This window comes from Petromyzon marinus, unplaced genomic scaffold (assembly GCF_048934315.1).
Source record: "Petromyzon marinus isolate PM22_M1 ecotype Great Lakes invasive population unplaced genomic scaffold, UKy_Petmar_22M1.pri1.0 PM_G_Scaffold_91, whole genome shotgun sequence".
Lineage (NCBI taxonomy): Eukaryota > Metazoa > Chordata > Hyperoartia > Petromyzontiformes > Petromyzontidae > Petromyzon > Petromyzon marinus.
In genome coordinates this window covers 194606-220385 of record NW_027423048.1, presented here as the reverse complement: position 1 = coordinate 220385, position 25780 = coordinate 194606, and the positions used below count along the sequence as shown (strand labels likewise).

Sequence of the window (25780 nt, the reverse complement as noted above, 5' to 3'; positions counted from 1 at the left end):
ACAGTCAAATAATCACTGTAAGATGTTTTTCTTGTTCATGTTTTTGTTTGTTGCGGTTGCACCCGATTCAAGAGCCGAATGGCTCACAGGGCTATACCAAATAAATGAAACTGAAAACTGTCTTCTCGGTATAGGAGGAAACAACAGCTTTGCACAATAGTCGTGTTGAGTTTGCTTCCTTGCCGACGTGCACAGGACACGTTTGAGGACCCACACAAGCCCCCACCGTCGGCTGTGGTTCACGTGCGGGGACTCTTGGACACAGCCCTCGAGTCGGACCTCGTGGAGGCCGTGCGGCACTTTGGCCTAGTCAGGTGACCAGTCGGTGGTGACCGTTGCCCGCATGGGGAAGGAAGCTGTATTATTATTATTGTTGTTTACCGAAAACACCAAAGATTAATTCCTGCAGTCACGAAAGCTTTGAACCAAGTTTAAACCGCCTCTACGGGGAGGTATAAGGTCTGTATCTTTGTGTCTGTCTTTGTGTTGTCTTGTGTTGTCTGTGTGTTGTCTCTGCTTGTGTATCTGCCTTTGTGTCTGTGCTTGGATTTGTTTCTCTGTGCTGTCTCTGCCTGTGTGTCGGTCTTGGTGCTTCCGAATGTTTGCTGCCGTGCTCCACTTTGCTCTATGCATACCTCATGCTAAAATGTCCCATTGTCTCTCAGCCTTGCCTTCTCATGCTAATATGTCCCATTGTCTCTCAGCCTTGCCTTCTCTGCCTATTTAAGGCGACTTCACTGTGTGCTTGTACCTGTGCTGGTCCGCTCTACTTGAATGTCTATGTGTGTGTGTGCCATCTGTATCTTAAATTTCATACTTAACTTGCAATTTAGCAATCTTTGAAATAACGTAATCAACCAGGCTTTGCGTTAATTGTGTTTTGACCGACCGTCTGTGTTGCTTTATTTGGTTTCCAAATTCTGCTAAACTCTTGTTTGTTTGGTATGCTTCTCTCTCTGTGTCCCCTATTGTGTCGGTGTTAGTTCCCCCCTACTTGGGTGTCTGTATATACATCTGAGGTTATGTGTCTCCCCTCTCTCGTAAATTTAGCTCTTCTGTACCTGATGATGGCTGCTTGTGTTGCAACCGAAACGTCGTACGCTATTATGTTATTTTATTATTTCTTATTTATACGTGACTTTACCGAAAAAAACAAAGATTATTGTTATTATAGTTGTTATTATTATTGGTGTTATTATTGTTATTATTATTGTTGTTATTATTGTTGTTATTGTTATTATTGTTGTGGTGGTGGTGTTTGCGGACGTGGAGTGAACTTGGACCTTGGAAATTCGAATATTACCGATTTTCGCTTCGACAACTCAAGAAATTGCATAACACGAAAATACTCGATGGTTCTTAAGCACGGGGTGGGAGATGCCCTTTCTGGGGGCGCAAGACATGCCAGATTATTTTTAACAAGGTAAATCATCGAAACACATTGAGCACGGGCACGTAAGCACCGCTACTTTGTTCCATCAAACCTCTAAATTAATAAACATTGTACGTTTAAAAAAAAATATTGAGAACCAAAGGGGGGGTGGCAAGGCTGCAGGTTAAAGCTCAAGAACCACTTCCGTAAATAAAAAGCCGTGGCCGCGTGTGGCGGTGGACGAGAGGGCGCGGTGTTGCCCACGTCACGGCGTGATCGGCGACGCCGTGCGTGGCTTACTCGGGGCCTTTACAGCCTGAAGTGACCAAACAAAAACTGCTTCATCTTCTTTGGGGTTCTTTCGGTAAAGTCACCACCGCGTAGAATGAGAATAAAATAATAAATTAATAAAACTTAAAATAACACGATAAAATTCTCACGACGTTTCGGGCTACAACACAAGCGGCCTTCATCAGGTGAAGGGACGAGACTGCCAAACTGAAATGGGACAGTCTCGTCCCTTCACCTGATGAAGGCCACTTGTGTTGTGGCCGAAACGTCGTGAGAATTGTGTTATTTTATTGTATTATTTTATTCTCATTCTACGTGTTGGTGACTTTACCGAAAGAACCAAAGAAGATTAATCCTTGCAGTCACGAAAGCTTTAAATCGAAACAAAAAACCGTTTGTTTTTCAATTTTTCCAAGTCACGAATTCCCTCCGAATTAAAGTGCCGCTGCTGCTTTTGTTGTGCCGTCTGACAAAAGCGGCACACGTTCAAATGTGATTAGTAACCGTGTTAAAAATTAATATCTTGTATTGAAATGGTGCACACATACCTTGTTTATGTACGTTTGAAGAGGCTTCCTTTATCAGGTGATACATCGACAGAAGAAGACTACATTACCCTCAAGATGTATTCTAAATCTAATTATATTGTTACAGTACATTCAATTCCAACGCACTACACTGCCAAACTGAAATGGGACGTGGCATCTAACCTGCATCCAACCAGTCTCCACTCCGTTGCATGCATTGAAACATTTCTTGAGATCAAATGAGGTGACTTGGAGCAGACCAACCTCGTGTTTAACATCAACAACAGGCACGCATTTTAAAGTCGGCCACATCTTTGAATAACGGCACTCGTTTGAATCGCTCCCTCCGTGCAGCTACGTGGTGATGATGCCCAAGACGCGGCAGGCGCTGGTGGAGTTTGAAGACCCGGAGAGCTCCCGCAGCTGCGTCGACTACTCGTCCACGGGCTCCGTCTACGTGTGCGGGCAGCCGGCCTATTTTAACTTCTCTACCAGCCAGAAGCTTTGGCGCCCTGGCGTCCCGGGGGATAACGGCAACAGCAACCACGTCCTGCTCTTCACCATCCTCAACCCCATCTACCCCATCACCACGGTGGGCATTGTTACGCTCACAGCAGCTGGACATTCACTCGTGAATAATTTGTCGGGTGTGCCATGCGCACACGCGCGCACACACACGTGTGTTTCATTTTTACGAGTGAAATTATGTCCGTTTTGGATTACAGTGAATGGCTTTGCTAAGGAAATTACATCGATCCTTTGGTTCATTTGAGGCAATTGAAGTCGTGTTTTTTGTTTGTGCTTTGAAGTCTACCAATGGCATTGAATAAAAAAAATATATATAGACCTAATGTTGATTTTGGAAAGCGTTGATGTCCTGTATGGCTCGATCTTAAAAATTCACTGGAAAAAAAGCTTTTCAAATTTACTTGGTAATGCGTGCAAAATCACCTCGCTGCGTTTGTGTGCTCCATGTGGTCCTGCAGGATGTGCTTTACAACATTTGCAAACCATTTGGGCCTCTGCAACGCATTGTGATCTTCAGGAAGAATGGCCTGCAGGCCTTTGTGGAATATCCTTTCAACGAGATGCATAACCGTAACGACATGTCCGCCATTCACGTAATTTTACGTGTTATTTTGGAGATGCTAAATGTATTGTTTTTAAAATGAAATGGTCGTGTTTTCCTTAATTTTTGGCCACGTTTGTTTCGGTTGAGAGCGCCGAGAGAGCGAACTCATCTCTGAATGGAGCAGACATCTATTCGGGCTGCTGTACTCTTATAGTGGACTATGCGAGGGCAAGTACAACCGATACTTTGTACATTCACAAGTGTGTGCACCACAACCTGGGTTTTTTCACCCGCAGACCAAAGATTAATTTAATATTCTGAATTGACCACTTTGGTGAGCAAATAATGCTGAATACACACGGCAATTCATTGCCAGATGAGGGCTTCCGCACTCGACGCCTGTTGTGGGGTTATTTGACTTGTGTGCGGGGTAAAGGAGTGTAGCATATTTTGTGGCAGCATAGAAATACAATGCACCCAGTGGGTTTTACAGCTGCCCACCACACAGCCGCACAACCTACAACAACCCATTGTGCATGACGGTCATCCTTGCCGTTGTCTAAAGTCAAACTTTTCCTAATTGATATTACCGTGAGGGTGGTTCTCATCTGAGCCAGTGCCCTGAGCCAGTTAGTGGAAAATTCGCATCCAGTGGGAAGGGTAGAGTTGGTTTTTAATTCAATTTTATTTGGTGACGGGTGATTAACATTCAGCCATAGGCTGCTTTGCGAGACCTGCAGAGTACTTGAGGGGAGATGTTACATTGTTAGCAGGAAATAAAATTACAGAACAGTAATAACGAATGCATCATTTTCATAACGGGGTTATGGCACTTCAACATTTTTGAGGTATACGATCAAGGCTAACGCTTCACAGTACACGAGGAACACCGCGAATAAATAATACCAAGTTAGGCAAAGCATGCCAAACTTATGTGCAATTAAACAAGTTTGGAATTTAAATAGGCCACCGAGGGTTAGCAATTTTTATCTGCAAACACGAAGGGAGCTTGTTCCAACGAAGAGGGATAATCAACACGTGATCTTAAAAAAAAAACGGTGGCAGAATGGCCACTGTTTCCCACAACTCCGATAAGCACGCTTTTATTTCGATTTAAAGCTTTCGTGACTGCAAAACCAAAGAAGAAGCACGCTTTTGCTACGTACGGCGCGAAAGTTTAGCTTACCGTTGACTTCCTACATGTGGCAGCTTTTATTCATTCATCTCCCAGGAGGTGAAGGGTTGCGTTAAGTACCTCGGTTTCACCGCAAGTTGCATGCCGTAATTGTCTCGGGGGTAATGACTTGCTTAATAATTATTATGCTTGTACATTTTAAATGGTTCTAAAGTTTCGATTTAAAGCTTTCGTGACTGCAAGGATTCATCTTCTTTGGTTCTTTCAGGTAAAGTCACCACCACGTAGAATGAGAATAAAATAATAAAATAACACAATAAAATTCTCACGACGTTTCGGCCACAACACAAGGTCGGGACGACAGGTTTCTTCCTGATTTAAAACTTTCGTGACTGCAGTAATTCATATTCTTAGTTTTTTCGGTAAAGTCACGTTGAAGAGAAACAACAAAATAACAAAATATATATAAAACAATAAAAAATTCTCACGACGTTTCGACCATAACTCAAACGGTCATCATCAGGTGTGTCGGTTTGCATGATCAGGTGTGTCGGTTTGCATGCAAACCGACACACCTGATGATGACCGTTTGAGTTATGGTCGAAACGTCGTGAGAATTTTTTATTGTTTTATATATATTTTGTTATTTTGTTGTTTCTCTTCAACGTGACTTTACCGAAAAAACTAAGAATATAGGTTTCTTCCTTTCACCTGAAGAAGGCCACTTGTGTTGTGGCGAAACGTCGTGAGACTTTTATTGTTTTAGTTTATTATTTTATCCTCATTCTACGTGATGACTTTACCGAAAGAACCAAAGAAGGTTCTAAAGTTATATAATTTTTTTCCGAGCATCTATGCCCTATATGCTGGCCACGAATAATGTTTATCTTTTCCCCCTGCTGTGTCCTCTTTACAGGCGACGCGTCTGAATGTGTTTAAAAATGACTCTGAGACCTGGGACTTCACCAACCCTGGCCTCAAGCAAGGTAAGACCAATATTGAGCATATCAGAGCCGCGCTCTCTCGACAGCTGGTGGTGGTGAGCCCTCGGTGTGTGGGGGGGGGGGGGTGACGTTTTTAACGCAAGGGGTGGGGGGTGTGCACGGCGTGATGAAACAGGCATTGACTATTTCTGTACGCAGCCGGCTTTGCCGTGTTATACTTGAAGATCCGTGGCCAAGTAGAGGGGGAAGTTTGGAGCGTTCTCAAGAGGATAATGCAGCTTCTGCACTTGAGATTTTGGTTGCAGAAAAATGTCACACCTGCAGACACTTGGTTGTCTTGAAGCACATTGGTGTACTGTTTACAATCTACAGAACTTGTCTTCTTTGGTTCTTTCGGTAAAGTCACGTAGAATGAGAATAAAATAATAAATTGATAAAATAAAATAACACAATAATATTCTCACGACGTTTCGGCCACAACACAAGCGGCCTTCATCAGGTGAAGGGGGCGAGACTGTCTGGTAGGACAGCGCTGGAGTGAGAGAGCCACGTTCAGATCACGGCTTTTAAGCTGTGTGAGAGGAACAAAGAGACTTGACAAAGGAATTAGCATAAAATTTAGCATTGAAATGGCTGAATGATTAGCTTGTGACTGGTCACAGAAATAGCTATGTTAAAAGTTAAAGCATACACATCCGCAGAGGCACCCATTGTTAAAAGGAATTAGCATAGAATTTAGCATTGAAATAGCTAAGTTAAGGCATACACATCCGCAGAGGCACCCCTTGACAATGGGATTAGCATAGAATTTAGCATTGAAATGGCTGAGTGATTCGCTTGTAACTGCTACAGAAATAGTTACGTTGAAGTCAGAGCATACACATTCACCGAGGCACTTAGTACAAATCAAACAGGAGAATTTAGCATTGAAATAACTAGGCGAATTTAGCATTGAAATAACTGGGTGATTTGCTAGTGACTGGTCACAGAAATGACTACACATCTGAGCTATTCACAGTACTATATAGTGAACCAATAAAAACTAAAATATAAATTACCTTCATGTTATCAATAAACTCTATATTCTCCAATCAGCTAAGCTACCAACCATAAGTCGTTATATATCACAATGCTATATGGCGAAAAAATGGGTGGATTCTTACCCTCAAATTTCCGTACCACGGATAGCTACGGGCCCCGTTCAGACGGACGAGTTCGTCCATGGTCGGAACAGAGGAGGGGGAGAGAGACAGCTGCGAAGCCCTAGTATACTCCATGTTGTAAACCATACCATTAACCGTGGTGTGAGAGGTATTAAGAGGCAATGCTGGCGAAAGAGCTGCGGTCTGAAGGTCATCGTAAAATTACAATTAATTAAGAACAGAAATGATTTAACACATCTTTCCAGTGGTTACTAAGCCTGAATCCATCTTCTCGGTTGAAATTGTCTCTGTGCTTGTATATGTGAATGGCCTCATGAACGAATCTCTCATGGTAGCCAGTTGGTTTGCAAAGAACCTCCGTCTTGGAGAAGTCAATGTCATGTGAGCCCACTGAATTGTAACAGTGATCTGCCACGGCAGAGGAGTTCGTCTTACCGTGTTTCAAGTCTGCTTTATGTTCGCGGATGCGGTCCGAGATATGTCTTTTGGTTTCTCCAATGTAGCTACTACCACAGAGGCACTTTAGTTTGTAAACGCCCGGGTACTGTATGTCTGGAAGAGCATCTTTTACAGATGGAACTAAATCATGGATTTTGTGTACTGTGTTGAATCGGACCTGGATCTTGTGTTTATTCAGGATTTTGGAGATCTTTTTAGTGACCCCTGCAATGTAGGGTAAGGTGATGGTTTTGAGTGGCTCCACAAGAGGATCCTTCTTCATGACTGGAGTGATGGCTTTGCGGATTGTGTAGTCGGAGTAGCCATTAGCCCTGAGAGCCTGGTGTACGTGCTTGAGTTCACTGGTAATGTGTTCCTGGTCGGAAATGCATTGGGCTCTATGGTATAGAGCAGGGGTCGGGAACCTTTTTGACTAAGAGAGCCATGAAAGCAAAAAATTTGGAAATTTATTTCAGTGAGAGCCATATAATATATTTTAAAAGTGAATTCAACTAAATGTCAGTATAATAAGCCTCTGAATTTATTCTTTTAAATAATGTTGTTATAACACTCACCATTAATGCGACTTTTGGTGCTGCATGGATTTGCTGATGTCTTTGTAGTCGGGTTGGTACCTTGTAGTCGGGTTGGTACTTGGTGAGGTTAAGCTTCATGCAAGCGTTGAGGCTTTCATCCGTTAAACGTGATCGTAGGTTGGACTTGATGTTTTTAAGATGTGAGAATGACTTCTCACATGCATACGTAGATCCAAACATGGTCAATACAGCAATACTCACACGCTGCAGTGTGTGGTATGTGACAGGAAGCGCGTTCCAAGTTTTGAGAATCAGCTGGTCTTCGGGTTGGAGTTTTTTCATTTCTGTCCACATGTGCTTGCTCGCCAACTCCGCTTTCTGTCGTGTGATTCTTTCCAAATCTTCATTCAGTGACTTGAACTTATTCACCCACATGTCTGAGGCCTTCAGGTCAGCCACTTCTGCTTCAAAATCTCTGACGGAGACACCAGGGATGTAATTCAGGTCGGCTGTGTTCAGTGAACACTCGTTTGGATGGGTGATGAACTTAAAAAGACGAGTGTGCTCACGAAATTCTCCAAAGCGTGCTTTGAAGGACTGTAGGAGACTGGATGTGCAGCCAGCTAGCTGGTGGAGATCAAGGTTTTGAATGGGCTCACTTGCTGTGCATGCATCTTTAAATTGGCTCAGTTTTTCAAAATGTAGTAAACGACCTGTTTCAAGATCCGTGATGAAAAGCTCCAGCTTGTTTTCAAAAGCAAATACAGCTTGTTGAAGGGATAACACTGTATTTCCAATGCCTTGCATTTTCACGTTGAGCTGGTTCAGATGTTCAGTCAGATCTACGAGATAGTAAAACTTGAGGAGCCACTCGGTGTCGGCTAGCTCAGGATGCCCGACGCCTTTCATTTCAAGGAAAGTCCGGATTTCGTTCAGGCAAGCCGCAAAACGGCTAAGCACCTTCCCTCTTGACAACCAACGCACATTGCTGTGCAAAAGCAGACCAGGATAGTTATTTACAACTTCATCCAGCAGTGTTTTAAACTGGCGATCATTTAAGGCTCGGGCAACAATAAAGTTGATCACACGAATGACCAGCGACATCACTTCGCCAAACTGCCTGTCACACATCTGAGCACAAAGTGCCTCCTGGTGTATAATGCAATGGAAACTTAGGATGGGTCTATTTTCATGTTCACGGAGAAGCGCCACAAATCCTTTGTTTTTCCCCACCATACACGGAGCACCATCAGTACACACTGAGAGAAGTTTATCCATAGGTAGACTTTTTTCTTGAGCAAACTCCATGAAAGACTTGAATAAATCCTCACCTCTTGTAGACCCTTTTAATGGCAGAACAGCAAGACTTTCTTCGCGCAGTGTGTCACCAACAGCATATCTTGCAATCACGCTGAACTGCGACAAATGGCTCACGTCTGTTGACTCATCCAAAGCCAGAGAAAAGAACGGCGCTGCATTTATGTCCTTCACTTGCGTTTCCTCCACTTTGTTTGCCATCACGATGGTACGATCATGAACAGTTCTTGCCGACAGAGGCATGTCTTGTATCCGTTTGATTATCTTGTCTTTGTTCGGAAGATCATCAAAAAGTTCATTGGCTACATCCAGCATGAACGTTTTAGCATACTCGCCATCTGTGAATGGTTTTCCATTCCTCACTATTGCTAAAGAACCAGCAAAGCTAGCCGAATTATAGTCACCTTGCCGGGTCCATACGTGGAGTTGCTGCTGGCTAGCTTGCACCCTGCTCAGAAGCTCTTGGCACGCTTTCTTTCTGCTGTCTCCCGCAGGGTATTTTGATGCAAAGGTAGCGTGGCGCGTGCCGAAGTTCCGCTTTACATTCGACCGTTTCAACGATGTAATTTTGTCATTGCAAATTAGACACACCGCAGAACCCGCTCTCTCCACAAAGGCGAATTCTTCGGTCCATTCGTCCTGAAATGTACGATACTCGTCGTCTTTTTTTCTTTTCGCCATCTTCTTCGTCGAAGGGTTAGCTTTGAGCTAATGACCGAGCAGACGCAGTCTCAGACTGATTCAAAAGGGGGCGTTTACCTGTTTTACCCAGCAACGGCAAACGTAGGCCAGTATCATCCAATTAAAATAATGGACAATTGCTCCTGCAGCCCTGAACAGGACATGCGCAGTGAAAAATCGATGGATGGATTAAAACAAGTGAGAATATTTTGTTTTATCTGCGAGCCATATGCAATCATCAAAAGAGCCACATCTGGCTCGCAAGCCATAGGTTCCCGACCCCTGGTATAGAGTCTTGATGAGGCAGTTCTTCTGGGATGGATGGTGGTGGGAATCCGGTTTCAAGTAAGCATCTGTATGGGTAGCTTTCCTGTAGACAGAGTGGCTCATTGAACCATCATGTCTCCTTTTAATTAAGACATCCAGAAAGGGTAGTTTGCCATCTTTTTCGACCTCCATGGTAAATCTGATGGCTGGGTGTATGGAATTGATGTGGTCGCGGAATTGGTCTAGAGCAGGCTGGCCATGTGGCCAGATGACAAAGGTGTCATCAACGTACCTCTTCCATAAGGTCGGGCGTAGAGTGGCAGTCTGGATGGCGTCAGTTTCAAATTTTTCCATGAATACGTTGGCTACAACCGGAGATAGGGGGGAGCCCATTGGGGTGCCCTCAGTTTGTTTGTAGAAAGTTCCATTCCAGGTGAAGTATGTGTTGGTTAAGCAATGTCTCACCAGGGGGGGTACATCAGTATGCAGTCCTTGATGAACCAGGTCTTCAATGATAGCGATGGTGTCAGGTACTGGGACTTTGGTGAACAAGGACACCACATCAAAACTGACAAGCAGGTCGTTTGGGGACAGGGAAATGTCTTTGATTGTCGATACCAGGTGAGTAGAATTTAGTACCGCAGAGGTGGTTTTTCCAGTGAAAGGTCGCAGTATATCAGCCAGAAAACGTGCCAGTTTGTAGGTGGGGGAGCTGATAGTAGAGACGATGGGACGAAGGGGTGTATCTTCTTTGTGTATCTTTGGAAGGCCATATAATCTTGGTGGTCTGGCAGCAGAGGGTTTCAACAAGAACTGTTTGTTCTCATCAATTAATGCTGTTGAATCAGAGATAATTTTGTTCGTTTTTGTGACCAGGCTGTTGGTGGGATCTCTTTTTATTTTTGTATAGCTGCCATCGTTGAGTAGTTCTTGAATTTTGTTGTTATATTCTGTTTTGTCCATGATGACAGTGGCATTGCCTTTGTCGGCTGAGAGAACGACAATATCATCCCTCTTTTTTAATTGAGATAATTCAAAACGTTCGTCTTTGCTGATGTTGCTAGGTGGCAACTTAGCGTTTTTGAGGGTTGCAGCGATTTCAGATCTTGCTACGTCTGCAGAGATGTGACTCAAGCCCTTGAGTGCAACGTCGACATGGGCAATGATATCATTAACCGGTAAGTGTCTCGGTGTGACAGCAAAGTTTAGACCTTTAGCTAAAACGGATTTCAGACCATCAGAAATGGAACTGTTACTGCGATTAATTACGACTTTGTTGACGTCTATCTTTTCGGTGTGTGGATCCGATTTTTTGCTGGAGAGGTGATTGAATTTGGAAATCAAATTGTCCCTACATTTGTTCGACATAGTGGCAGCCGAAGAGGTAGTCATTGTCTACATGTTCCCAATCCGATGTAGACATTGTTGCTGTCAATTTTAAGTGTGATTTGTAGAGTGTCTTGTCTAACTGATCGAGTTCGGTGCGTGTAAGTCTGATTTTTTCCGAGATAAGAGCGAAGCTAGTTCTAGCTAGAATTCGTTTTGCATTGAGAGAAGTTGCAACAGCAGAGGTTAGTGTAAATGCGGTTGGTATTACCTTAGAGTCGCGGCATCTCTTCAGAAAGGTGAGTGACTCGATTAGTTGACCGCATCCGCGAACATAAAGCAGACTTGAAATACGGTAAGACGAACTGCTCTGCCGTGGCAGATCACTGTTACAATTCAGTGGGCTCACATGACATTGACTTCTCCAAGACGGAGGTTCTTTGCAAACCAACTGGCTACCATGAGAGATTCGTTCATGAGGCCATTCACATATACAAGCACAGAGACAATTTCAATCGAGAAGATGGATTCAGGCTTAGTAACCACTGGAAAGAACCAAAGAAGATGAATCATTGCAGTCACGAAAGCTTTAAATCGAAATTTAACCGCCTCTACGGGGAGGGATTCCACACATCCTTAAGATCATTCAACAGACTTCGGGATAAGAAGGCTCAACTAATCGAGTCTCTCACCTTTCTGAAGAGATGCCGCGACTCTAAGGTAATACCAACCGCATTTACACTAACCTCTGCTGTTGCAACTTCTCTCAATGCAAAACGAATTCTAGCTAGAACTAGCTTCGCTCTTATCTCGGAAAAAATCAGACTTACACGAACCGAACTCGATCAGTTAGACAAGACACTCTACAAATCACACTTAAAATTGACAGCAACAATGTCTACATCGGATTGGGAACATGTAGACAATGACTACCTCTTCGGCTGCCACTATGTCGAACAAATGTAGGGACAATTTGATTTCCAAATTCAATCACCTCTCCAGCAAAAAATCGGATCCACACACCGAAAAGATAGACGTCAACAAAGTCGTAATTAATCGCAGTAACAGTTCCATTTCTGATGGTCTGAAATCCGTTTTAGCTAAAGGTCTAAACTTTGCTGTCACACCGAGACACTTACCGGTTAATGATATCATTGCCCATGTCGACGTTGCACTCAAGGGCTTGAGTCACATCTCTGCAGACGTAGCAAGATCTGAAATCGCTGCAACCCTCAAAAACGCTAAGTTGCCACCTAGCAACATCAGCAAAGACGAACGTTTTGAATTATCTCAATTAAAAAAGAGGGATGATATTGTCGTTCTCTCAGCCGACAAAGGCAATGCCACTGTCATCATGGACAAAACAGAATATAACAACAAAATTCAAGAACTACTCAACGATGGCAGCTATACAAAAATAAAAAGAGATCCCACCAACAGCCTGGTCACAAAAACGAACAAAATTATCTCTGATTCAACAGCATTAATTGATGAGAACAAACAGTTCTTGTTGAAACCCTCTGCTGCCAGACCACCAAGATTATATGGCCTTCCAAAGATACACAAAGAAGATACACCCCTTCGTCCCATCGTCTCTACTATCAGCTCCCCCACCTACAAACTGGCACGTTTTCTGGCTGATATACTGCGACCTTTCACTGGAAAAACCACCTCTGCGGTACTAAATTCTACTCACCTGGTATCGACAATCAAAGACATTTCCCTGTCCCCAAACGACCTGCTTGTCAGTTTTGATGTGGTGTCCTTGTTCACCAAAGTCCCAGTACCTGACACCATCGCTATCATTGAAGACCTGGTTCATCAAGGACTGCATACTGATGTACCCCCCCTGGTGAGACATTGCTTAACCAACACATACTTCACCTGGAATGGAACTTTCTACAAACAAACTGAGGGCACCCCAATGGGCTCCCCCCTATCTCCGGTTGTAGCCAACGTATTCATGGAAAAATTTGAAATTGACGCCATCCAGACTGCCACTCTACGCCCGACCTTATGGAAGAGGTACGTTGATGACACCTTTGTCATCTGGCCACATGGCCAGCCTGCTCTAGACCAATTCCGCGACCACATCAATTCCATACACCCAGCCATCAGATTTACCATGGAGGTCGAAAAAGATGGCAAACTACCCTTTCTGGATGTCTTAATTAAAAGGAGACATGATGGTTCAATGAGCCACTCTGTCTACAGGAAAGCTACCCATACAGATGCTTACTTGAAACCGGATTCCCACCACCATCCATCCCAGAAGAACTGCCTCATCAAGACTCTATACCATAGAGCCCAATGCATTTCCGACCAGGAACACATTACCAGTGAACTCAAGCACGTACACCAGGCTCTCAGGGCTAATGGCTACTCCGACTACACAATCCGCAAAGCCATCACTCCAGTCATGAAGAAGGATCCTCTTGTGGAGCCACTCAAAACCATCACCTTACCCTACATTTCAGGGGTCACTAAAAAGATCTCCAAAATCCTGAATAAACACAAGATCCAGGTCCGATTCAACACAGTACACAAAATCCGTGATTTAGTTCCATCTGTAAAAGATGCTCTTCCAGACATACAGTACCCGGGCGTTTACAAACTAAAGTGCCTCTGTGGTAGTAGCTACATTGGAGAAACCAAAAGACATATCTCGGACCGCATCCGCGAACATAAAGCAGACTTGAAACACGGTAAGACGAACTCCTCTGCCGTGGCAGATCACTGTTACAATTCAGTGGGCTCACATGACATTGACTTCTCCAAGACGGAGGTTCTTTGCAAACCAACTGGCTACCATGAGAGATTCGTTCATGAGGCCATTCACATATACAAGCACAGAGACAATTTCAACCGAGAAGATGGATTCAGGCTTAGTAACCACTGGAAAGATGTGTTAAATCATTTCTGTTCTTAATTAATTGTAATTTTACGATGACCTTCAGACCGCAGCTCTTTCGCCAGCATTGCCTCTTAATACCTCTCACACCACGGTTAATGGTATGGTTTACAACATGGAGTATACTAGGGCTTCGCAGCTGTCTCTCTCCCCCTCCTCTGTTCCGACCATGGACGAACTCGTCCGTCTGAACGGGGCCCGTAGCTATCCGTGGTACGGAAATTTGAGGGTAAGAATCCACCCATTTTTTCGCCATATAGCATTGTGATATATAACGACTTATGGTTGGTAGCTTAGCTGATTGGAGAATATAGAGTTTATTGATAACATGAAGATAATTTATATTTTAGTTTTTATTGGTTCACTATATAGTACTGTGAATAGCTCAGATGTGTAGTCATTTCTGTGACCAGTCACTAGCAAATCACCCAGTTATTTCAATGCTAAATTCGCCTAGTTATTTCAATGCTAAATTCTCCTGTTTGATTTGTACTAAGTGCCTCGGTGAATGTGTATGCTCTGACTTCAACGTAACTATTTCTGTAGCAGTTACAAGCGAATCACTCAGCCATTTCAATGCTAAATTCTATGCTAATCCCATTGTCAAGGGGTGCCTCTGCGGATGTGTATGCCTTAACTTAGCTATTTCAATGCTAAATTCTATGCTAATTCCTTTTAACAATGGGTGCCTCTGCGGATGTGTATGCTTTAACTTTTAACATAGCTATTTCTGTGACCAGTCACAAGCTAATCATTCAGCCATTTCAATGCTAAATTTTATGCTAATTCCTTCGTCAAGGCTCTTTGTTCCTCTCACACAGCTTAAAAGCCGTGATCTGAACGTGGCTCTCTCACTCCAGCACTGTCCTACCAGACAGTCTCGCCCCCTTCACCTGATGAAGGCCGCTTGTGTTGTGGCCGAAACGTCATGAGAATATTATTGTGTTATTTTATCAATTTATTATTTTATTCTCATTCTACGTGACTTTACCGAAAGAACCAAAGAAGATGAATCATTGCAGTCACGAAAGCTTTAAATCGAAAAATCTACAGAACTTGGTCGATGTCACAGGAAGTTATTTGAAACGCCACTCCCCTCTTCTGTATCAAACATGCAATCACTGCAATTGTGTAGAGCTGGTCAAGGTTATTTTCGTTTATACCTATCTTCTCCATATATATAAAAGGCAAAGTTGTGATTGTGTGTGTCTGTTCAAAATGTTTAGCGTACTTCCCGACATGCAACAAACTGGAAATTTGCCATGTGGGTACTTTCCAGACTGTACACCGTGCAAACATTATAAAAATACACTTTTTTTCTGGGGGGTGGGGGGGAGCTCAATAATGCACTTATTTTTTGTACGGCAAGTGAGCTGTGACGTCAAATCTGTCACGTGACCCGTAGTGTAGCGGTTAGCGTTACGCTGCGCTATGAACCCGGCGACCCAAGTTCGATTCCTGCTCACCGCCACCGCCGGTGACGATTATTTTAACCGGTCCTGGGCCTCCCCTAGGTCGACTCAGCCTCAAACGACTAACTGCTGTGGTGTGTGAACATCGCTACTGGGGAGACAAAGACGGCCGGGCGTGGTGGATCCAAGTCCCGGGCGAAGCCGGGTAGTAACAGCTAGCGCAACATATAACTAAATAATCTTTGTGTTTTTTTAGCCCATGCTAAGCTTGCGTAGTTTACTCTGGGCAGATTGGTTTTAAACTCGTGCCCGTGTACTTTGTTTTTCTAGTTTACCCTTCAGAACAATGTGGCAGTATAAGTGAATGTTGTGAAGAACAGGATTCACAAGGAGGCATGTGGCTGCTGGAGTGTTCAATAATCCATTGGATTCATTTTTATGTTACCATTAAAGCTGTTGCCCTGGTACTGGACATGCGATAGACATTGCCATTAAGTTGGTGGCGTTTTAGATTTTGATCAGCTTTGAAGATTTTCCCAACGTCAAGTGCATGTGGCCCATAGGCGGGTACTCGGTTGTTCGGGGTGTATCAAGGCTGGGCATTATAACACTTCAGTGTAAAACCTTGCATTGCGAGCATAATTCGTTCCGGGAACGTGTTTGTAATCCAAAGCGCTCGTACATCAAAGCACTCGTCTATCAGTTGTGTGATCACGTGACTCACGGCAGTACAAAGTGTGTCTACACGTACACTGCTCGTATTGCAAGACCTCGCTCGTTTATCAAGTTAATATTTATTTACAATTTTAGCTCGTCTTGCAAAACACTTGCAGACCAAGTTACTCGCAATCCAAGGTTTTACTTTTATATTTAGATTTACCAGGGTGTGTGTCTGTTGGATCAGAAGTAGGTGCCAACTTTCACTGGCATATTTGAGGTGGACATTGCACGTTGCGTTTTTATATTTTGTAGGGTTGAGAAACCTTGACTGCATTATGTGGTGTCTGGATACTAAGCGGAGAAGCTTAGAGGATGTCAGAAAAGCCGATATTTACGATTGAAAATATCACTTATTATAAAGTAACCCTTTTAATTTGGTACGATTGAGCCTGAACAGGAAAATGTATCTTTGTCCCGAGTACATTGTGCGTACGCACAGATATTAGTTTCCGAAGAGGTAAGTCTCGCCACTTTATCAAGGGAGCTTCAGGGACACGGTGCGGTTTGATTTTATCGCCAAATTTCCGTAAACGCTTCGAAGAGTATTTTCCTCACTCCAAACATCAACGCTACAAGGAGCATCTGCGAGCATTGCCGCACACAGAAGCACACGGAGGCAATTTGCAAGCAACACACGAGCAATCAAGCGCCCGGCAGCCAACAGCCACCGACGTGAACGGCGACGACACGAACGGCGACATTGGCGACATCCTCGTCGGCACTTGGGAGGCACCGGGGACCAAGCAACCAACACGCCGCCGCCGCTGTGACACGCACGGCCGACCCGCGCCCCCCACGCCTGCAGCGCCACGTCACAGAACACTCGGCGCAGCACGCCGCATCCGCTGCACCGCAACCGCCAAGTGCCGCTTGGCAGAGGCCATCGGATAACCCGCGTCCAGCCGCAGGCACCGGGGGGACACGGCGCTGACAGACCGGCAAAGTACCGGCATCGCCGCGAAGAAGCCGGGAACGACAAAAGCCCGCATTCACCGCGAACGGGACTTGGAAATAAACCGAACGGAACGCGTGCCGATGCGTTTGGGGCTTAAAATCGCTCCGTTGGTGAGAATTTACCTCGACGCTCGTACGTTTAGACTGCCTTGCTAAAGTTTTGTTTGCAAACGAGGCTTTTTACATTGCAGATGCCAGACACAACGCATTTCGCATCGGTTTATAAGCGGCGATCTTTTTCATTTTAAAGGTTTGTAAGGCCCCGTCGCCCACTTCAATTGTCCCAATTTTAAGCCCCAAACCAAAAAGGGTCGCCGGAGAGCGAGAGGTGCGGTGGCATGGACAACGCGGGGGGGTCCATTTGTGCCGAGCGTGACTGCTGTTGGCGCAGGAAAGAAGGCGCCGGCCTTTCTGTTGCATCCTCCTCGCGATGGGTCGTCAGCCGCCGCCCGACTCTGGGCAACTTTGTGTTCCCGTCGAAGCGTAGACTGGGTAAGAAACGAGCGGGCATCGCAGGCGGCAACCACGGATACTCGCTGACGCCGCACCTCGGAACAATTTGTCGCGTGCATCTGTACACCTCCAATAAAAAAAATTTCTTCTTCTTGCGATGAGCGTTTCTTTACGCGCTGTATTTTGTATGGTGCTCGTTATTTATGTTGCGCCGTGTGAAATCTGCATTTTAAAAATACCGCCGATTGTTTTTATCGACAGACGCAGCGCGCCGCCTTGTGGAATGTGCCCGGAATTTCTTAATGTGTTGGTAGTGTGAATGTTCTGGGTGCAGAATGATTTTTTTGGATTGTCATATTTTGTGCAGCAGTGAGCGCTTATGTTTCCCGTGGGTGAATTTGGTGATCGTTTTTTTGTTTGTTTTCAGAGGACAATGCAGTGATGCCAGCGAAGCAAACGTCTCTCCTTGGCGACCATCCCAAAGCACACGCTTGCGGTGGTGGCGACTGTGGAGGTAATCCCCTTGTTGCGAATGCTATAATTTCGGTTTCCTTCAGCTTGCTGTCAGATTGAAAGAACCTGCTGCCTGTTGAGAACATTTCTTATTTGGAATTAGTGTTAAGGTGCATCCTAAAAACCTTTTTTTGCGGTTAACAATTGCAACGTACGAGTTGCTTTGTGTTTTAAAGAGACGATATTTCCAACAGTTATCAGATGTATTGGGTATTTAAAACAAGCTATGCTGAATAAGAGCTCTAGCTTGGTGGGCCTCAACCTAAAATAAAAACTAGTTTAGTCTATTCCCTAGGCAACTGAGTCTTCTGGACCAATGTTTTCCAGTGTCTCCAAGGGGTAGAGTGGTGAATCCTGGGTTACCTGATCTTATAGGAAAGGGCACACGTGTGTGTAAGATGATGGCTGTGGTAAATCTGTTTTTCAGAGAAGTTTAGAGAGTTTCAGCTAGTTCACGATGCGTTTCCCCCTCTTGTGTGTTTGCGTCACAGGCCACCAGCAGCCACCGCCACCGGGCCTCGACTACGGACCTGGCGGCGACGGCATGGGCATGGGCGGTGGGGGAGGAATGGGCATGGGAGGAATGGGCATGGGCAACCTGGGTGGGCCCCAGGGCCAGCACGTGCAGGCCATGATGAACCAGCAGGCCGGCAACAAGGTCCTCATGGTGTACGGCTTGGATGCCGAACGCTTCAACTGCGACCGCGTGTTTAACATCCTCTGCCTCTTCGGCGACGTGGAGAAGGTGCCTTCGCTGGGTGTTGCGCGCGCCTGCTTTGAAATGAGTCCCCGTTTTTTTCCTTCCAAAGGTTCAACCGCGGTGCAACGCGTACGCACGCGTGTGGTGCACGTCGTGCGCTCATCGTGTTATATAAAGTGGGAGATTCACACGACCAAATTTGTTCACCGGTTGACAACATACACATTTGCTCTTTTTTCTTTACAAAAATGTACCCAATGCGAAGTGTTCTTTGTGCATGTTTTCTAATGGCCCCTCAGCCAACACTTCACATTTCAACGATGCGTTACAACGAAACTTGTAGATATTTTCGTACAAGATTGCGCGATGCTGAACCGTGTTACGGGTTGTTATTCTTGTAGGTTAAGTTCCTGAAGAGCAAGCCGGGAGCCGCCATGGTCGAGATGGGAGATCAGTACGCCGTGCACAGGGCGGTTTTTCACCTCAATATGTCTCAGATCTTTGGAAATAAAATCAACCTCTGGTGAGCCGTTTTGTTCCCGTGTTAAAATGGTAAATGTAACTCGTCATATCCTGTTAATGTAATTGGATACTGCTTTCCCTTTAGAGAAGACAACTTTAGTAAATATTTAGTGCAAGTGGCTAAATTTTAGGACGGTGAAAAAGAGAGCTGATAAATACCGTGAACGAAACACTTGTCACAGCTCACGAGGACCCCGATGACTTGCTGTCCAGAGCCTTTTTTGAAGTGGCGAAACGTGAAATTTGGATTCTAGATTTGAAGCTTTACGGAGAGGGCCTTTATTGAAATAGCGAACGTGAAATTTGGATTCTAGATTTGAAGCTCTACGGGGAGGGTTTTCACCTATCTGTTAGAGCAGGGGTCGGGAACCTTTTTGACTAAGAGAGCCATGAAAGCAAAAAATTTGGAAATTTATTTCAGTGAGAGCCATATAATATATTTTAAAAGTGAATTCAACTAAATGTCAGTATAATAAGCCTCTGAATTTATTCTTTTAAATAATGTTGTTATAACACTCACCATTAATGCGACTTCTGGTGCTGCATGGATTTGCTGATGTCTTTGTAGTCGGGTTGGTACTTGGTGAGGTTAAGCTTCATGCAAGCGTTGAGGCTTTCATCCGTTAAACGTGATCGTAGGTTGGACTTGATGTTTTTAAGATGTGAGAATGACTGCTCACATGCATACGTAGATCCAAACATGGTCAATACAGCAATACTCACACGCTGCAGTGTGTGGTATGTGACAGGAAGCGCGTTCCAAGTTTTGAGAATCAGCTGGTCTTCGGGTTGGAGTTTTTTCATTTCTGTCCACATGTGCTTGCTCGCCAACTCCGCTTTCTGTCGTGTGATTCTTTCCAAATCTTCATTCAGTGACTTGAACTTATTCACCCACATGTCTGAGGCCTTCAGGTCAGCCACTTCTGCTTCAAAATCTCTGACGGAGACACCAGGGATGTAATTCAGGTCGGCTGTGTTCAGTGAACACTCGTTTGGATGGGTGATGAACTTAAAAAGACGAGTGTGCTCACGAAATTCTCCAAAGCGTGCTTTGAAGGACTGTAGGAGACTGGATGTGCAGCCAGCTAGCTGGTGGAGATCAAGGTTTTGAATGGGCTCACTTGCTGTGCATGCATCTTTAAATTGGCTCAGTTTTTCAAAATGTAGTAAACGACCTGTTTCAAGATCCGTGATGAAAAGCTCCAGCTTGTTTTCAAAAGCAAATACAGCTTGTTGAAGGGATAACACTGTATTTCCAATGCCTTGCATTTTCACGTTGAGCTGGTTCAGATGTTCAGTCAGATCTACGAGATAGTAAAACTTGAGGAGCCACTCGGTGTCGGCTAGCTCAGGATGCCCGACGCCTTTCATTTCAAGGAAAGTCCGGATTTCGTTCAGGCAAGCCGCAAAACGGCTAAGCACCTTCCCTCTTGACAACCAACGCACATTGCTGTGCAAAAGCAGACCAGGATAGTTATTTACAACTTCATCCAGCAGTGTTTTAAACTGGCGATCATTTAAGGCTCGGGCAACAATAAAGTTGATCACACGAATGACCAGCGACATCACTTCGCCAAACTGCCTGTCACACATCTGAGCACAAAGTGCCTCCTGGTGTATAATGCAATGGAAACTTAGGATGGGTCTATTTTCATGTTCACGGAGAAGCGCCACAAATCCTTTGTTTTTCCCCACCATACACGGAGCACCATCAGTACACACTGAGAGAAGTTTATCCATAGGTAGATTTTTTTCTTGAGCAAACTCCATGAAAGACTTGAATAAATCCTCACCTCTTGTGGACCCTTTTAATGGCAGAACAGCAAGACTTTCTTCACGCAGTGTGTCACCAACAGCATATCTTGCAATCACGCTGAACTGCGACAAATGGCTCACGTCTGTTGACTCATCCAAAGCCAGAGAAAAGAACGGCGCTGCATTTATGTCCTTCACTTGCGTTTCCTCCACTTTGTTTGCCATCACGATGGTACGATCATGAACAGTTCTTGCCGACAGAGGCATGTCTTGTATCCGTTTGATTATCTTGTCTTTGTTCGGAAGATCATCAAAAAGTTCATTGGCTACATCCAGCATGAACGTTTTAGCATACTCGCCATCTGTGAATGGTTTTCCGTTCCTCACTATTGCTAAAGAACCAGCAAAGCTAGCCGAATTATAGTCACCTTGCCGGGTCCATACGCGGAGTTGCTGCTGGCTAGCTTGCACCCTGCTCAGAAGCTCTTGGCACGCTTTCTTTCTGCTGTCTCCCGCAGGGTATTTTGATGCAAAGGTAGCGTGGCGCGTGTCGAAGTGCCGCTTTACATTCGACCGTTTCAACGATGTAATTTTGTCATTGCAAATTAGACACACCGCAGAACCCGCTCTCTCCACAAAGGCGAATTCTTCGGTCCATTCGTCCTGAAATGTACGATACTCGTCGTCTTTTTTTCTTTTCGCCATCTTCTTCGTCGAAGGGTTAGCTTTGAGCTAATGACCGAGCAGACGCAGTCTCAGACTGATTCAAAAGGGGGCGTTTACCTGTTTTACCCAGCAACGGCAAACGTAGGCCAGTATCATCCAATTAAAATAATGGACAATTGCTCCTGCAGCCCTGAACAGGACATGCGCAGTGAAAAATCGATGGATGGATTAAAACAAGTGAGAATATTTTGTTTTATCTGCGAGCCATATGCAATCATCAAAAGAGCCACATCTGGCTCGCGAGCCATAGGTTCCCGACCCCTGTGTTAGAGCTTTCAACAGACAACGGGACAAGAAGTCAAAGCTCATCGAGACGCTGACCTTCCTCAAAAGATGCCGCGACAACAAGCTTAAAGGACTCGACCTGGGCTTTGCTGTCTTCACTCCAACGCTGTCCTCTGGACAGCCCGGTCCCTTCACCTGATGAAGGCCACTTGTGTTGTGGCCGAAACGTCGTGATTTTTTGTTATTTTATTTTTACCTACGTGACTTTACCGAATAGAACCAAAGAGCACTTGAAATTTGGAACATGATAAAATAAATAAAAACAGTTTCTTCGCGCTATTCCCTCCCTTCCGCCCTCGTCTCGGCAGCGCGTCGAGGCAGCGGTCGATTGCGCCGGGCCAGGCGTTCGAGCTGCCGGACGGCACCGACAGCTACAGGGACTACGCAGGTTCTCGCAACCACCGCTACGCCGACAGCGAGAAGGCGGCGAAGAACCGCAACCAGCATCCCACCGCGGTGCTGCACTTCTTCAACGCGCCCACGGACATCACGGCCGAGATGTTCGCGCAGGTCCGTGCCCCCGCCGCCCCTTCAGCCTGCTGCCAGCAGCGCAGAAGGGGAGCGCGTTCGGTTTCTTTAAAAGTTTTCCCAGGTGAAGCTTTTATAAATATTCAAGTCCAAAGTTTGCACGTGAAACAATCGTGGGTTTTTAAGATGAGCCTATTGATGTTGTGGAGTTTGTGGTGGCCCATGACACGTTTCCTGTGACGGGACAAATGTAAAATGGTGTAATGTAGTTTCCTTTCAGCGGTTAAAACATAAGATGTATAAATAATGCAATCGATGTTCCAAAGGGACTTTTTTGTTACAGACTAGACAACACCTCGCGTTAATTTGTCCTGTTTAATACATTACGATTCATATTCATTTGTATTCGAAAGGTTTACATTTCAGTCTTTGGACATTGTTTCTGCAAATGGTTGCATTCCCCCTGAGTCTATGCTTGGTGTTCACAATAATCTGAGCACTTTGAAAGACTGCTCCAAAGCTGGCGAATGTAAATTTAAAAATGGACAACGGGATTTGTGCCTGCAATTAAAATGACATCTCCCGAATGCTTTACCGGTGCACGTTAACTGTTACCAACTATAACGTGAACGCCGCCCGTTCTGTCCCCGCAGCTGTGCGACGAAATGTCGATTGCGAGGCCCCGCTCTTTCAAAGTGTTTTCTGGAAAAAGTAAGTCCCGCAAAGTATGTTTATTATTTATCTTACGTGTCATGGCACAGAATAAATCGTGTACTGTATTCTCCATGCAATCGTCGCTTGATTTACAGCACGACACCAGATGATCTGCAACGTGTGCTATGAGGCCATGCTCAAGAAACCCTGTGAAAAATTCTCTCCCGAGAGCAGTCCTTGCTATTCACTCGTGCCCAAGCTGACTGAAGCGTGTTAGCGTAGCCAAGGCATCGGACTGAAGCCTTCCTGCTGCAGAAATTCACCGACGACTGACACCACCCTTTAAACACGGCTTCTTTAGGTAAAGTCACGTAGAAGGGAAACAACAAAATAATAAATATATACAAACACAGACAATTTCAACCGAGAAGATGGATTCTGGCTTAGCAATCATTGGAAGGATTTGATAAACCATTTCGGGTCTTAATTGATTGTTCACGCTTACGGTGGCTTTCAGACCGCATCCATTATTTTCGTCTCCCCCCTCCTCTTTTCAGAACATAGATGGACTCGTCCATCTGAACAACTGCCAAATCGCTCTCCGTGGTGCTAACGTTAAAAATAACCGCCACTTTTTTAAAATGTTCTTGCTGTGGTTTTCACACCTGATGATGATTGCTTGTGTTGCAGTCGAAACGTCGTGAGAATTTTATTGTTTTATATTTTTATTATTTTATTGTTTCCCTTCTAACGTGGTGGTGACTTTACCGAAAGAACCAAGGATATGAATCCCTGCAGTCACGAAAGCTTTAAATCAAAATGGCGAAGGGTGTTGCGTTTTACACGACCCAAATTACTCTATGAGCGACGGTCCGTCCACGTGTCCAGCCGATAGGAGCGTGTCCGGCCTGATGGAGTGGGAGACCAAGAACGATGCCATGGAGGCTCTGGCGTGCATTAACCATCACCCCCTGAAGAACGCAAGTAAGTTGTGGGGTGTTGGCCATTTGTGTTGGTGCGATGACATTGAAGCGGTGCTGCATTATCGGCAAATCTTTGGTCGTACGCTCTGTTGAGCACCTAATGTTCAGATTTGGGGGGGGCGCTTGTTATTACCATAGCACCATCTGTGTACACTGGCTGCCTAGCAGCCTTGGGTGAAATTGCAGGAAGCGAAAGCAGTTGTAGATTGTTGTATTATATATTAACAGGTTGTTATTTATGGGCGATTTGGATTTCGTTGTTGTTGTTTGCATATACAGAATGGAATTGAAAGTTGACATAGCCAAGCACTTTCACTTATCACAACTCAACGTTATCTTAGCTCCCTGAACGATTTTGTTAACATCAACAAAGACCCTCCTAAGAATCGCTTCATTGTTTTAAGTTTTTGTGTGCTCCAGTGAAGACGTCATGTGGCTCCCCTGTTTTTATTTTCTCAGATGTTCCATACCTCTACACCCTCAAACTGTGCTTCTCCACTGCCCAGCCTTCATAGAAGACAACTCAACATGTTTCATGCCATATTGAACGTCGGTGTCAACATCATTGTCACTTTGTGTAATATTTGTGAATGTCCCATCACTCTTGTTGAAAGTTAACCGTGGGTATAGGTCGAAAGTGCAATTTGACGCGTTTACATTTTAGTTGTCATTTTTTGGAGGATTAATTTAGATTTCTATATTGACTGCACCGAAAGATTTTAAAGGTCGCAGTGGAAATGAAGAATGTTGAAATTAAAATAATTATGATTAGTCTCCTTAACCTGCCGAGTTTGTCTGCCGTGTGCATTGCTATTTTGTCCATGAGCCCCAAACCAGATTTCACTTGGCAGTCCTCGGGTGCCGTAACTTTAGCGGCTCCAATTAATTTACAATTTGGGGGGGTTCTCAACTTGCTCATAGCCAAAGTTTTTGCTCCCACCACGAGTGATGCTCCTTTCTTGCTGTAGCCCATGGCACTAATATTGCCCATTTAATTTCATAACGGAGAGCTCTGAAATAAATGCCAAAGAGACCCTTTTGGGGGGGGGCTGGTAAAAATATACCCCGACTCATTGAAAATCCCATTGAAAAACATGGGTTGGCATTCTGTACAGTGCGTGTTTTTAGCAGGTTAATACGCTTGCAAATATAAACCCCAAGAGAAAATAGAACCGTGTTTGAAAATAAAAGCATGGAGAGATGCATGTTTGACATCGAACTGGAATCGATTGAACATGAGCGTGGAGACATGAAGGAAGTTGGGCATAGGGTAGGTGAGTGACTGAGTGAATGAGTGACTGAGTGTGTGGGTGGCTAGGTGAGTGACTGTGTGTGTGGCTAGGTGAGTGACTGAGTGTGTGGGTGGCTAGGTGAGTGACTGTGTGTGTGGCTAGGTGAGTGACTGAGTGTGTGGGTGGCTAGGTGAGTGACTGTGTGTGGCTAGGTGAGTGACTGAGTGAATGAGTGACTGTCTATGTGGGTGGCTAGGTGAGTGACTGCGTGAATGAGTGACTGTGTGGGTGGCTAGGTGAGTGTCTGGGTGGCTAGGTGAGTGACTGAATGACTAAGTGTCTGTATGGATGGCTAGGTGAGTGAATGAGTGACTGAGTGTGTGGGTGGCTAGGTGAGTGACTGAGTGTGTGGGTGGCTAGGTG

General features: G+C 44.8%; 1 protein-coding gene across 3 annotated transcripts in view; it reads left to right on the top strand.

Moving 5' to 3' along the window:
- LOC142922064 (heterogeneous nuclear ribonucleoprotein L-like) overlaps window positions 1-25344 on the top strand; it is a 29249-nt gene extending 3905 nt beyond the window's left edge. For 2 of the 3 annotated variants that reach the window (XM_076063203.1, XM_076063202.1), the window contains exons 3-12: window positions 196-314; window positions 2545-2782; window positions 3177-3262; window positions 3394-3490; window positions 5314-5383; window positions 17947-18033; window positions 18524-18777; window positions 22329-22530; window positions 23142-23199; window positions 24031-24120. In XM_076063203.1, coding sequence (XP_075919318.1) covers window positions 196-314; window positions 2545-2782; window positions 3177-3262; window positions 3394-3490; window positions 5314-5383; window positions 17947-18033; window positions 18524-18777; window positions 22329-22530; window positions 23142-23199; window positions 24031-24037 — 1218 coding nt within the window. In that variant the 3' untranslated portion in view covers window positions 24038-24120. Of the gene's footprint in view, window positions 1-195; window positions 315-2544; window positions 2783-3176; window positions 3263-3393; window positions 3491-5313; window positions 5384-17946; window positions 18034-18523; window positions 18778-19133; window positions 19256-22328; window positions 22531-23141; window positions 23200-24030; window positions 24127-24584 lie in introns of those variants that run through there. The other variant, XM_076063204.1, reaches the window with a different exon arrangement.
- The last annotated feature ends 436 nt before the right edge of the window (window positions 25345-25780 follow it).